This window comes from Nannospalax galili, unplaced genomic scaffold, assembly GCF_000622305.1.
Source record: "Nannospalax galili isolate Female #2095 unplaced genomic scaffold, S.galili_v1.0 scaffold872, whole genome shotgun sequence".
Classification (NCBI taxonomy): domain Eukaryota; kingdom Metazoa; phylum Chordata; class Mammalia; order Rodentia; family Spalacidae; genus Nannospalax; species Nannospalax galili.
In genome coordinates this window covers 2,223,454-2,239,024 of record NW_008332654.1, presented here as the reverse complement: position 1 = coordinate 2,239,024, position 15,571 = coordinate 2,223,454, and the positions used below count along the sequence as shown (strand labels likewise).

The window sequence follows — 15,571 nt, the reverse complement described above, 5'->3', positions numbered from 1 at the left end:
ATGGCAGAGTATGGAGGCTCTAGTGGGAGAGGAAGGCTGTCTATCTGACAATTTTATATTCATGCTCAGAATCCAAGGAACTCAGAAAGCAAGCAACTGCGACCAGTAATAGTCATATATATAGAGATTAGAAATGCATTTGAAAACGTCTCAATGTCAATTGCCTTAAAATGAATTTTTCTGTATGAAACTGTGTATTTTAACAACGAAGTGGAGATCTTTTTTCAATGTTAAATCCTCATTTATGTCTTATAGAGTTTACAACAAGTAAAAGATTGTATAAGCGTAATAATTCATCTGTAAACCTAAAAATGTACAGCAAATTTTGAAAGAGATGTACCCTAGCTCAGAAAAACTGTTATTGAATAGGTTAATGCTGTTGTAATGAAATGCTTCTTCTAATTAAAAAAAAAGAAATAATCAAATCTAAACAGTTAAAAAAATAAAATAAAATCTTTTAATAAAACAGAAAGAAAAAAAATACGTGAAGAGTCTGCCTAGGAAAACACTCAGAGCTATGTGAAACCTATAGATCTAAGTTCTAAGGCCTAGGTAAAGCTTTTGGGGGGCTTTAAGCAAGAAATAACATGATCATGTTTGCCTTTTAAAATGATAACTTTGTTGTTGTTTGTAGATCTGAGATTAAATCCCGGCCCTGTATGTGGCAGGCAAGTGCTCTTTCACTTACTGTACACTCAGTCCTTAAGAAGCTAATGATACAAAAATATCATAGTAAGGTATTCTTATGAGAATACCGAAAATGTTTTTCAGCGTCCAGTGGTAAGTTATTTAACAAGGTAATGTGCTTATTGTGTGTGCTTTGAGAAGTTGTAATTAGCAAAATAATTGAAGGGCTTTTATGTGTTTCAGGTTAATTTAGTATGTGTCCAGTGCCTAAGAGATCCAGAGGCATTTAAGGAGTTGTGCTGTGAAATCATGACATGTAGAAAAATGCTTTTGCCTATGGCCTATTTAGAACAAAATTTTGAAGATATGTCGAGAGTTATCTTTAAACCATGTCAGTTGTCAGTTATTGCTATATAAACCCAGCAGCTTCAGTGTGAAAGATCTGAAATGAACACCAAGGCATTCTTGACTTGGGAATGCACATCAGATCAGATTCTTTTCCTGTGCAACTGAACAAAGGGGATAGAGAGATGAGCCACCACCTCAGTAAACAGAATATCATGAAACTACTCTGCTATGAGCTTTGTTTCTCTGAACTAGTGTTTTGCTAGACTTCTTCCATTTCTTTTAACGTTTAATGACTAGAATATAATGCAGGAAAAAAACTTTAAAAAGTCTTTAGAAATATTGTTCTCTTCTAATCATTCAAACATATCTCCCCCCCTCGCCGAACAAAGAAAGAGCACCGTTCTGTCTCTTCCCTATTAAACAAATTAATGGACAGCTCAGAGGACAATTTTTTTTTCAAAGTATTATTTCTCTTAAATACTCAGTGTTGAACATTATAAAGATTAATCAGAGTGCTTCCTTGTCACTAAAACAGTGATTAGAAAAGTATGGGGAACACCTAAGGCTAGAGCTGAAACACATCAATGATGAAGCCACCTCGGGGTTGCATTTAAGCCTCTGTCCACATGACAGGGAACAATGTAAGCTTACACACATGCCTTGGCAAGTGGGAGGGGCAACCAGTTTGGAAAACTGTCTTATTGCATCCCAGTCGCATCACAATATCTTAATTTTTAATGTGAAGTTTCAGAAAATGTCTGGTTACTTAAAAATACTTAATAAAATCAGTGATAAAGTGTCTATGTGGTGCTTATGTATGATACTAAATAATCATGTATTAATTTATTTAATCTTTACAATGCTGTAGTTCAACTTTAATAGCTAGATTTACTTTAAAGCTAGAGAAGTTTGGTTACTTGTACAAAGCCACTCAATTGTGGATGATGGGGCCATAGTACAAGCCCAGCTTCTACAACCTGTGCCCTTAACCACTCCCCGTTCATTGAGCCTGAGCAAGGAAAGAATCAATCTAGCATATCCACTTTTGTGAACTAAAAGGGGAAATGACTATAGAAGCCTAGAATGTCATAGACAAGTCATCAGAGTATAGAATCATAACATTTAAGGGTACAATTTATGAAAAGGTTTATGTCAACGAATCCACATGACAAACCTATATTTGAAACCACTAACTGTATTAAAACCCTATCAAATTACTTGGTGTCACGCAAACAAAGCTTACATGAGGATTTATTTGTTAGATGGCAAGTTATGGTAATTATTTGTTAAATTATGTAACACTTTCAAAGTTGATTGTTGGATCCCCTCTGCTCTATGACACACTGGTCTTACTCAATAGTTTACAATTTACTGTATTTCTCTTCCTACTTGCTCCCAAGGTCACAAAGCATATACTTTCCATATTCATCGTTCTACAACTTAAAAACTATGTCATTAAATATAGGATAAGTCTATGACAAATGTTTGCATTTGCACATAAGTATTTTATGATTTCTCAGTCAATTCTTATTTTACACATGAATTGCTAAACAATGGTGAGCTGGTATTGTTAATTTCTTAAGACGTACATTACATTGATTTTCTTGCATGGGATTGTGGTTAAGAGAACAAATCTATCTGCACTTCAGTCCCAGCATTGCTGCTGACTAACTTTGTGGTCTAGACAGATTGCTTCAGTTCTCTTTTGTTAACTTCCTCACAGAGAAACTGAGGACTATTTTACACCTTTCAACATCTCACCTAAAAGATTAAATGAGTTCATTTCTGTAAGAAGTATGACACACACTACCTGACACACAACTCAATATTGTTTCCACCACCATCTGTACCATCATCGCTGTCATCATCCCTGTCTTACCAGCACCACGCCTAGCATATGGTAGGCTTCCCCCCAAAACAAAAATGTATTGAGTTCCTGAAATCATATGACAATTGTGTCTTCAATCAAAATGTTCACAGCTATTGGATGGCACTTTGACACATTTGCTCATGGTTGTAGATAGGGATTTCAGCGTCAAGGACTGATTTTGCACAAGATTGGTTTTATTTTATGTAAAAGAAGTGTGACCAAAGTAGAAAAAATTGTCACCCAGACTGTTTAGATTAATGGAGACAACACTAGAGGGAGCTGTGGCCTCAAAGGTTACTAATAATTAAGCTACCATGGGGCGGAGCTATAACACTTTCCTCTTTTAATAACTCAGTATGGAAAAGTAATTCACTGGAAAGAGAGAAAGCAAGCGGGAGGGGGAACAGAAGAAGGGAGAGAGGGTGGGAAGATTTCTAGAAGCTTCTTAGAAAAAATAAAGTACCAACATTTTCAGGGCTTTACAGAACACTCTCCTACAGTCACTCCGTCGCTACAGCATAGTTGTTACCTGTGTCTTTGCTCTGGTGCTGTACAGAGCAGCCGTCCTTCCCATGGCAGCGGCACTTGGTATGCAGAAGAAAAACGAAGGGATCACATTGCTGAGGCCGTGGGCCAAAAACTCCTGCAAGATTAGTAATAGGAGACCATATCATTTTTTTTTAAACCACAATCAACGTCTATAATCCCAGGTACAATATGTAAAAGAATGAAGTTTCTTTATGCCTAGCTGCTTTTCTCCTCATCAGCTGAGATGTAACAGTTGTAATAAAAAAAACTAACATTTATTGGGTGCTTACAATGATCTGAAACTTCTAAGTGTGCCTTCAATCCTCATAAAAACCTCATGAGGAAATACTGTGTATCAGTGCTGTCCCTTGCCCACTTTTCTAGTATCTTCTAAGACACTCCAATTGGACTTCTGTTACTGCCCTTTCATCACTGACCTCTACCATATGAACTCCGATGGTTACTTCTTACCTTAATTGGCATAAAAGAGGCATTTGATACAGCTGCTCATTTCATCCTTCTTAAAGGACTTGACTTCTAGGACCTCGTATTATCTTGGTTTCTCACTAGCTCTGTGGCTACCATGTCTTAGTTTCCTTTATGGTTCTCTGTTATCTAACCACTTGCAAATATTGGACCATGCCTCCAGTGCATGTACATCTTAACTACCCAAATATACGCTGACAGCTCCCAAATTTACATCTTCTGTTTGGACCACTTTTCTGAACTTCAGATTCCTACAGCCAACCTGCTACTCAACAGTGACATTTGATGTCCAATGGGAACTCAGTCTAACTAATCTGACCTACAGGTTTCTACCATCCCATTGAGTCCTCCCAACTTCTAGGACCAAAGCTTTACAATTATCCATGACTCTTTCTGGAACCATCCTTTCCTACCCTTCATATATTCCTTTCATCACTAGATCTTAGTTATAGTTCACATTTCACCTGGATCTCTACAAACCCTCCTAACTAGCTTGCCTGTTCCTGTTGGTATCAGCGAGTGCAAACAAATATCCCTGTCCTCAGAGACCTGAGGTTTTGCTAAGGGAAGGCAGACATCAAATAGACAAATATAGAAAGTGGTAATAGGAATATGGGGAGATCTGGAGTTTGAGGTTTTCAATAAGCAGAGAAGGCCTTCTTGAGCACTGAGCATCTGAGTAAGGCAATTATGCAGGTATCTGAAGGAACAGGATTCCTAGGAAATGCAACTATGAGTGCAAATTCTCTAGCCAGAGACCTGACTAGTGAGTTCAAAGGAGAGATAGAAAGTGCAGCTGGGACAAATAATAAGAGATTAAAAAAAATCAGATAAGAAATGGGAGAGATGCAGATCACATACATTCTTACAAACCATGATCACGAGGCTTCTAATCTGAGGAGGCCCTGGGAATTTTTGAGAGGATGAAAGATTTGAACTTGGTGTTCACTATTTTATCCCCTTGTACCTAAGCCAGTGTCAGTACATATGTGTAGAATGACTAAATGCACCTTTCACAGAAGATGGACGCACAGAAAGCTAAGGTAATACAGCTTCAGCATGAGATCTGTGCACAGGCAACTCGGCGCTTGTGGCCATTACACCTCAGCTTCTTTAGAACCACACAGGGCTGTGGGGTCCTGGGGCCTGAAGAAGACACTGGCAGAACTAGAACAGCACAACCAGTACCTATGTACTCTCAGACACTCTAGGGACAGACCCTCTAGGGTCTCTTACTAAGAGGAATAATGCTGGTATTATTTTGAAATTCATACATTTTCAAAGCTAGAATTCAATAATATATTTAGATTTTCTCCTAAAATAAAATCAGAAAGGGGTATATGTCTTCCTTTAAAAATGTTTTATAAGGCTCAGTACATAAAGGTACTTGTCACCAAAGCCGATGACCTGAGTTCAAGTCCTAGGACCCACATTGTGGAAACAGAGAACCCACTCCTGAAGGTTGTCTTCTGACCTTCACGCATACAGTGTGGCGTTTGTGTGCACATAACATAATAGGTGGAATTTTAAAATATCTATTAAAATAGAATCATGAAACTTAGATTATCTGCTTTCTATGAATGACAGAGATTTTTGTTTCTACCCACTCTTGCTAGTCTTCTGGGAAAGTTATATCTTTCAAAGGCTTGGTCTTTTCAGGATCTGAGAGTACACAGAACAATCATGTAGTGAGAGTGGAAAGGGGAGAAGGCACACTCCACCTGGTTGTCATCAACTGAGTATTTGAATTTTTTGGCAGATCCTTGAGCAAGAGACAGTGAGGCCACATAGCCTACAAGGGCCACTCCAAAAGCTTCAGTGAGCACCGCAGAGAGAATGTTCATCGGGGGTGCTCGAGGAGGAGGAATCCTGTGGAAAGACAGACTGTGTTGAGCTTTTCAACCTTCATGTCATTTCTGAAATAGCTTGCCTTGAATTCCACTGTATTAGTGTCTCCGAAGTTTATAAGGAATAAGTGAAACCCTCCAGAGAAAAATCAAGCAGCCTTGCCCTTAGAAGCCCTGCATTTTCAACATTATTTAACAAAAAAGCAAAATTGTAAGAAACACCACAGGGCCATGCATCTAACTGACATTCAGCCAGGGGTTCAGGTCACACCACAGAAATTCTGACTTGACTGTAGGAAACCAAAGCAAATCTGGACCATTCTTTCATTTGAACCTTTGCACATGCTTATCTGGATGGCATCAGAGACTGTAATTCCTCCTTCAAATGACGTAATGCTGTAGGCACTAGTTCACAGTTGGTGGAGTTCTTGAGCCAATTCCTAAATATGCCATTTGAGTTCATTATGGTAATTACATTTTTAACTCAGTCCTTTCAGCTAACTATGGCTCATGCATGTTAAGAAAAAAATGTAGAATGATTCCATCTACTCTATTGTAAAATATACAACCACCTTTAGCTTCATCTCAAAAATAGTCTTTAAAATATTTCTCAGATATTATCTAACTGTTATGCATTGTGTTTAATTGTCCCTTGAAAATACTTAAACCAAATGACCATTAATGTATCCCTGATCATTTTAGGGGGCTTAGCCTCCCCCCAAAAAACACCTGTGATAAAAGTTAAAGAAAAAGGGAAGTGACTTCATTTCATACCAATTTCCTACATAGAATGTCAGTAGACTATCAGCCCTCTCTTCTTCGCTATTTTACTTAATTTCCCCCAACGCCCAAACAACTCACCATTACAGCCATTGTAGAAAGGAAAAAATATTTTGAGGAAGGTTACAAAGAGAGTGACTGAGCTGGGATTCAGTCTCAGCTCTTTCTTTGCAAAGTCATGCTCATTTCATGATTCCTTGACTGGATATTTCTGGAAAAGAACTCCAAACAAAACTGAACCCAGGCAGTGGAGGAGAGGCATGACTTTCTTTTACTCACATACTATCATTTACTCCCAAAGCAAACTGATTTTTATGGTAATCCCTAAAATACATATTATACAAAACTTGAAACAAAGTAATTTAATTTTTATTTCATGAAAATTGAGTGTGCTTAATTAATGACAATGACTTGACCAAAAAGTAAACAATACCCTAAGTCTCAAAGGAAAAGCAGAGGGACTTTTAGAAAATTCAAGTTGATTTAGAAAACCCTCGTTTGCCTGTACCTACATAGACCAGAAAAATACAGAGTGTTCTTTTAAATTATCCTTTTTAAACTCTGAGGATTTTTCTCCTAATCCTTTGTTCTAGGGAGATGAAAGATTGAAACACAGAGAACCCAACAACTCTAACTTAGTCTCAGATTTCTATGAGTCCCCTGTAGAAAGGGGACAAACTCAGAAGACACCTCTCCCCAATATATCTCCAGCTCTTTGCAGCTTATTTTTGGAAAGGCCGTTTGTATTTTTACAGTGAACATATCCTCCTTTGTTAAACATTCTCTTAGGGTCTAGAGGAAGGCTTCAGGAGATGGGAGCCAGGCCTGCTTCAGCCCCTCTGGAACTCTGTACTCGGGCCCGTGGGCCTCACATGACGCTTGTTTGCCTTTATCATAATTTCAGGACAATAAAAATAGCCACATGAATATTTCTGACTGAAGAACTAAAGCAACTAAATCTAAAAACATGTCTCTAATTTGTAAATTCCATTACTTTTAAAGCATATCTTTGTAAATATTTTCTGAATCTTTTCCTTAAAGCAGTACGGTTTATTGAGTACAGGTAGGCTTTAGTCTAGAAAGTTACTCTTTCTCTTAACATGTTGGTTTTTATCATTAATACTAAGAAATAGTTAGAATAGAATTTTGCCTCATACAGTCACATAAAGAAATGAAATGCATACCCACCCAGGCCCAGTCCCTTCCAAGGTCAAAAACAAATACTCAAACACACATGAATAGAAAGACTACATTACCCTTTTGGAATATGACCAACTACTTCTAATCCATATGTGTTTTCCATGTCGGTACAATAGCAAGCAAATGATGCAGTAATAATCTGTGTGGTTTGTTTGAAAAAGAAAAACAATATATATGTTACCAGCTGCCCTTCAAACATCTTAAAACCATTTTTAAAAATTCTTATTCTGTGCTTCAGGATTTCCATTAATTAATGAAATACTAAAACTTCAGTCAGTTGTGGTATCGCATATCTAATCTTAGCACTCAGGAGGCAAAATAAAACTAAAAGTCAGGGGAAGGGGGGCAGAGAAGATGGCTAACAGGTGAAGATAGGTAGGATGAATAGCTTCTGATGTCCCATTGCACCATGGGATAACCACTGTTGACAATGACTGATTGTATATATCAAAAGTCTTAGTAGAAAGGATTTAGAATGTTCCAGTACAAAGGAATGCAAAATGTCTGAGGCAGTGGATATGTCAGTTATTTTTATCTGATCATTAAGCCTTGTAAACATTATTACAGTGTCACATTGAACCCATAAATATGTACAATTACCTTGTGACAAGTACAATTTTAAAATTCTATTTATAAAAATCAGAAAAATCCCTCTAAGTTTTCAAAGTACGTATTTAGAATCTTGTGGCTTTTCTAAGATTCTGTTTCACACCAACCCAGTTTTGTCCAATTTTGATGGCAAGTAGAACACAAAATATAGGGGCGGGATGCATGCATATATGTACAGAGATACTGCGTGCGATCCAACCTGACTGCTTGTCTTTCATGAATGAAGGGGTGCTTTGTAATAATACATTTTCCCTCTCTGAGGACAACCTCCCAGGATCTTTAAGTGTTGCATCAAAAGTCCTAGTCTGGGGGTTGGAGAGATGGCTCAGCAGTTAAGAGCACTGACTGCTCTTGCAGAGGACCCAGAGTCAATTCCCAGCACCCACATGGCAGCTACAAACCGTCCTTAACTCCAGCTCCAGGGGAATCTGATGCCCTCTTCTGACCTCCATGGTATTGCACAACATGGGTGCACTCACATACGTGCAGGCAATACACTCATACACATAAAACAAAAATAATAAATAAAATATTTTTAAAAAATTCCTAGTCTGTTAGTAATCAATGCTGATTTACAGCCTCCTTGAGTATTTTTTAATTTGGGGCTTTAAGACTCCTTTAAATAAAGCATGTGTTTCCCAGTCTGGAGGGTCGAATGATTTTTAAATTGTCCCCCCGAAGTCTCAGACACCCATCCTGATGCTGCCAACATGTAAGCAATGTTACTAGTTCTCTGCCCACAGCCACAGTCATCATGTGTGTGGTACATATATGTATGTGCATATTTGCATGCATTTGCACACATGTGTGGAGGTGCATGTGCACATGGGTGTGTATTCATGTGGAAGGTGAAAGTTGATGGTGATTGCTTTTCCACCTTATTCAATGAGGCAGGGTCTCTCAGTCAAACCCAGAGAGCCTCAATGTATCTAATCTCCTTAGCCAACTTGCTCTGTGGATTCCCTGTCTCCATCTTTAAAGGCTGGAGTTACAGACAGGCTGCTTACCCAGCTGGCATTTGTGTTGTTTCTGAGGATTCAAACTCTAGCCCTTACGCTTAAGTAAACACTGAACCATATTCCCATGGTCATCTTTAAACACGTATTGGAGCCAGTTCAACCTTTGTTTTAATTAATCACGCCACCCAAATATTTTCCATCCATTTTCCTATTCTCCTTTTTCTTCTGATGTTTTTAATAGATAGCAGATTGTCCAGGTTGGTTGGCCTAATGTTTGCTTTTTACACCACATGAATTCCTGCTCCCTGGACAACTTGAGCCAAGTCTTTTGGTTAAAAACCTAAGTAGAATTTTTTAAATTTATTTTTATTTTATTTTTATTTTATGTGTATGAGTGTATTGCCTGCATGTGTGCAAGTGCACCTGTGTTGTGCTATGCCCACAGAAGACAGAAGAGGGCATTGAATCCCCTGGAACTGGAGTTATAGATGGTTGTTAGCCACTATGTGGGTTCGGGAATTCAAACCCAGTCCTCTGCTACAGCAACCCATGCTCTTAACCAATGAGCCATCTGTCCAATCCCCTAAGTAGGATTTTAAGAGATGCTAATGAACATAGTCTATATAAGTTCTTTTGACCTACAGTCTATATCATAATTTCATCCTTTGCTTTGGGTTGTGGTGAAATTATATTTAAAATCCTACACAGATAAAACAAAGACCACCACCAAGTTAGGCTACTATCAGAATAATCTGTGATGGGAGCTGGAGAGATGGTTCAGCAGTTAGGAGCACTGGAAGCTCTTCCAAAGAACACTGAGTCGATTCCCGACACTCACATGACTCCTAACAACCATCCCAACTCCAGTTCCAGGTAACCTGATACCCTCTTCTGGCCTCTGTAGGTTTGCATGCACATGGTGCACTTACATACACACAGGAAAAACACTCATACACATAAAATTTAAAAATTTAAAAATTAAAAAGAACAATCTGTGAGGTAATGTAAAAACTAATTTTATCACCTGAAATGAGACTTGAGGACACTTCTGTGGACTAATGGAAATGAAATTATTAAAACCATATAATACCTGTTTGGAATGATTTGTCTTGGTAACAGAGATAAACCAATTATATACTTACAGCACAAATTGTCCATATACATGGCCAGAGAAAAAGTATAAGAAAATTACATTAAAATATAAGGAATTTCTAACAATTAATGCTCAGTGACAAATAGCATTTTATAGTTTTATTCCTACCTGTGCATTTCTGTTAATATTAAACTGAATTTGAAGACATTTCTGAAACATCAAATGGGCTTAAAAGCAAAACAGTATTTCTTTAAAAATATATTTAGGGGCTGGAGAGATGGCTCAGTAGTGAAGAACACTGGTTGTTCTTGCAGAAGACCCAGGTTTGAATCCCAGCACCCACATGACAACTAACAACTGTTCATAACTCCAGTCCAATAACAGCTCTAAACAGGGCTGGAGAGATGCTCAGCAGTTAAGAACACTGTTCTTGCAGAAGACCTGGGTTTGAATCCCAGCACTGACATGGCAGCTAACAACTGTCCCTAACTCCAGTCCCAGGGAATCTGACAGTCTCTTCTGACCTCTGTGGGCATTGCATGACACGGGTGCACTTCCCTACATGCAGGCAATACACGCATACACATAAAATAAAAATAAGAAATAAAATTAAATATATATTGTTTTATGCATATGTATGTGCCTGAGTGCACCACATGTGTGCAGGAACCCTCAAGGGTCACAAGAGTGCATCGGATTCCCCTGGAACTGGAGTTACAGATGGTTATGAGCCATGATGTGGGTGCTGGGAACCAATCCCAAGTCCTCTGCAAAAGTATTAAATACTTTTAATTGCTGAGCCATCTCTCCAGTACCAAAAAACATTCTTGAGGGCTTATCAAAAAAACAAAAGGCAAGAAAACTTTCCGGTTTATATTTTAAAATTACGTAACTACTGTGATGGAATAGCACGGTCTAAGTCGCTGAATTAGTCACTGAGGCCGCATTCTACTTCTTTGTTGTACTCCTTTATCACTGAGCTACTTTTATCAGTTGAGCTACTGGTTTCTTTTCAGTATTTTATTAAATATCATGTGTGTATATGGCCAGGGACTCCCATAGACCTGGGCAGGAGGGAATTGGGCTCCAGGTAAGCCTAATGCTTCAGTGTAGCCTTCCTCCAGCTGTACCTTCCCATAAGATGGAAGCTTTGTGGAATAAGAGGAGATGCTCAGCATAGATTTGTACCCCTATTTCTCATCTCCACTGCAGAAACTCAGGTATCATTTTTCCTGCCTAAGTGGCATCTAGCCTGCTTACAGATCCATCTTCCGATGGTCTGTCCTAGTAGAATGACCCAAGGCAGTCTCAGGGACACTTGTGTTGGTGCAGTGGGCATGTTCAAAAATTGACACCGGCAGAGAGGTATCCACATGTGTATATTGGAGCCCTTATAGATGCAATGGGGCTGGAGTGTCAAGGAAGGTGACCTAGACTGGATCTCCTCATGCTGCTGCATTCTGGCAGACTCAGAAATCTGAGAAATCTCTGTCCTGACCTGGCTTCCAAAGTCATTAAGGTAAAGAACAAATAAACAAATGAATCAAAACTAAAACAAAATAAGGCTTTAAGATTTTGATATAACCTTTAGGTATGTAGGCCTGCCAGTACTTTTGCCTGGGGTATTGCAAATTTTATACTTTAAGAATATCTTTCCTTTTATTTTAAGAATGATTTATTACCAATTTTTCAGAAAATGCAACTGTTTTATTACTAGCTCAAGGGCTTGTTTTTCTAAGATGCAATAGGCATTTCTTAATATCTTCAGGACTTTGAGATAAGATAGTGCATTATATATTTTGCTGTGAAAATTAAGAAGCACAATATGCTACAAACTCCCGTCTTCTTGAATTTGATGTGCACACACATAGAGAATATATATATTTCAGGTAACTTAGCAAATTGTCAAGAATATGGCCTAACTATGAAGAAACCCTTCCCACCTGGTTCTACTGGTAAGTCATATTCTTCAGAATAAATTTCCAATGTGGTAACCTTAATAGATATATATTTCTATAATATTTCGATGGTCTAAAGGGATATTTGAATTGGTAAAGTTATTTAGGTTCCATTTATAATGTACATGCATAAACCAATGACCATTAAAGCTATTTAATGGTACATAGTGGACTGAAGCTAGTCCGTGATATGCAGTAGACTGTGGCTCTATTAGTAGTTCATTGTCAATATGAAAGTGCTCCAAGGAAAGGCTCTTAAAGTATTTAAATGTATTTTTAATGCCACAACTCTTAGAAGCAATTAACAATATGTTGGTTTTTCAGTCAAAACAAAACAATTTTTTGGCTGTCGTCGTTGTTTTGAACCAGTCCTGGCCAATGAAATTCCTGAGCATCTTCTTCAGAGAGGTAAAACTCTATCAGTAACAAAAGTATCAACAAACTTTCCCAATGCTAAGGAGTATTTGTCAGTACTCAAGAGTTCTATGCATGTCATAGAAGCATCATAGCAATAGGACGAGGACTGCCTTACTCAGTGGCATACTCAAGATCTTTGGAGACTCACTCTTAGATGAATCTCCGTATAAGATCTTAGGCCACATATTCCCTTATTTATATAAAAAATTAACAACATATGGGAAATGCTGTACAAACTGAAAACACATGTGCCTCCTTTTTAAAATTATTGACTCAAAACATTTCTAGTTCTTACATTAAGGTATTGCCACGCAAATTAGCCTTTCATTAATGAGACACAGGGGTGGCTGCGGGTTACTGTAGACAATATAATAAGCATCTGCAGATTTCATATGCATCTGCATTTATGGCAAAAAGCTAAAGGTCGATTGCATACTTACCAATACTAAATCGACAGGAAGAATAACTTTGATTTTTCGTTTAAACTGTTCATTCAGCTCTTTAACCAGAACAAGGATGATGATGCTCAGCAGGGATAAGAGCAATGCTTCCAGTTGGACAGACTTGATGTTCTCAAAAACGTATGCATAAATCTACAGTAATGAGAAAGAAGCAAAATTCAGGGTCACCTACAGAATACCAATGTGGAAATCTGGTCCTAAGGAAGCTCAGTGATGTTTTATAAAAATGCTCTAATCCTGAGGGATGGAAAGCTAAGGAGAAGGATGAGTGCAGAGGAGAGGAAAAAGCTACATTTGCACACACAGAAGTGCTTTGTCTTTGATTCTTCCATCAAACTCAGGTCTGCACCTTGTTACATAATGACACTACTAAAGAAAATGACTCTTCTGACTGACTTCTTGTCACTTGAATGGAATCCTACCACTCTTCCAGATTTGCCAGAACCAGACACACATATAGCACAGATACACTTAGAGAAATCATACACACAAGTACACACACACATATGCACGCATATATATGCTACACACAAAGGAGTCAAGAGCTGGTATTTCATTGACATGAGACATTTGGTTTACTGTAAACTGTTACCATGTTCTCAGTCATTCAGCATTTGTTTATCACCATGTATTTATGACAGTGCTAGATTGACAATGGTTAACAATTCAGAAACAACCTTAGTATTCACAGGCCTCATAGTATAGTGTAGGCATTGCTAGTAATCAATTAGTGTATCATGATGCTACAGATGCAGGACAGGTACCTGAATGTGTGAACAACAGAGGGAGCCCTTCACAAACCAGATAAATAGGAACTACCAGGCTACAGATAGGAAAGAGGTAGAGGAAGGAATCTGGGGGACATGCTTTGCCTTAAGACCATGTTTATGAAACTTAGAGCACAGACTATGACAGAAGGAATGGATTACTTCTGAAAAAAACATGGTCAAGCAAACAATACAGGGATGAAGAGATGGCTCTGGTGGATCAGAGTTGAATCCTCCAGAACCACTTAAAAGAGCCACACAGTGGCATGTGCTTGTAAACCCAGGTGCTGGGGAGCTGGAGACAGAAGGATCCCCAGGACTTGTTGGCCAGCAAACAGAAAAACTGTTGAGCTCTAGGTGCAGTAATAGACCCTGCCTCAAGAAATAAGGCAAAGGGCACCTAAGGAAGACACGCCAACACTGACCTCTAGCCTCCAGATGCATGTGTGCCTATAGAGAGGCACATGAGCATACGCTAACAAATAAAACACAAATAAAATAAACCAATACTATGATGCGTCTTTAAAAATCAGCAAGACTTGGAAATTATGTTAACATCATTGCTTGTGGGGCTGGAGAGATGGCTCAGCAGTTAAGAGCACTGGTTGTTCTCCCAGAGGATGTGAGTTCAATTCCCAGCACCCACATGGCAGCTAACAACCATCTGTAACTACAGCTCCAGGGAATCTGACACCCACTTCTGGCCTCCCTGGGCCTTGAATGACATGGGTGCACTTACATACATGCCGGCAAAACACTCATATGCATAAAATAAAAAACTTTTAAAAATTTGTTTGCATCTATAAGGATGGTATAATAGTAATACATTAATACAAATCAGTGCTGATGACATGGGATGATCTCATTTGGCAGAAAAGAGGAATAAATTTCAGAGTAACATAAAGGAAAAAAAATAAAATTAAAGCACTTATAACCATTAGGTTTACTAGCATTAAAAAGAAAGAAAATATTTTAAAGAATCCTAAATTGAGTGTCAAGAAAAAATAATTAATCTAAATCTAAATTTTGTTCTATATACACTTGGGATCTTCAAGTCTCTTGATCATAATGAATATGGATTTTATAAATTCATTTGTATTTATCCACAAAACATTTCTCAAGTCTTATTTCAGGTGATAAAATAAGCTTTACTCTCACAGGTTATTCTTATAGTAGCCCAACTTGCTGCTGTTCTTTCCTCTTTCTATTTAGGATCTCAAATATAATTTAACTGCAATCTGAAACAATTAGTCATATATTATACAGGCTGTAAGTTAAAAGTAATTATAGAGACTAAAACTATGTCTCTTAAAATCCTTAGGTTTCCTAACCAAAAGATTCATCACTTGTTATCTAAGAACAGGAATATGTCTGTGGTGTAAAAGGGTAACATAGGCTATCCAACCTGAATTTTACATATTGAACATGAGCTCTCACTTTCTAACAGTTTTGATAAAGAGAATATAGTGAAGCCTCACTGGGTGAAAGCAATGAGGGTAATATCAGGTTTTCCAAACTGCACTTAACCTTACAGATAAAACAAAAATAACAAGCCACTAGTTGTATAATCAGATACATTTAGATGTAAACTATGGAACAGGTAGTTTTACTTATTTTTCAT

General features: G+C 37.9%; 1 protein-coding gene across 1 annotated transcript in view; it reads right to left on the bottom strand.

The window, feature by feature from the left end:
- The window catches only part of Slc26a7 (solute carrier family 26 member 7), a 151,189-nt gene that overhangs the window by 59,703 nt on the left and 75,915 nt on the right, over positions 1-15,571 (bottom strand). Inside the window, exons 6-9 of the mRNA XM_008827626.2 lie at positions 13,163-13,315; positions 7,743-7,825; positions 5,581-5,728; positions 3,375-3,488 (exon numbers count right to left, since the gene is read on the bottom strand). Of these exons, the coding sequence (XP_008825848.1) occupies positions 3,375-3,488; positions 5,581-5,728; positions 7,743-7,825; positions 13,163-13,315 (498 nt within the window). The remainder of the gene's footprint in view (positions 1-3,374; positions 3,489-5,580; positions 5,729-7,742; positions 7,826-13,162; positions 13,316-15,571) is intronic.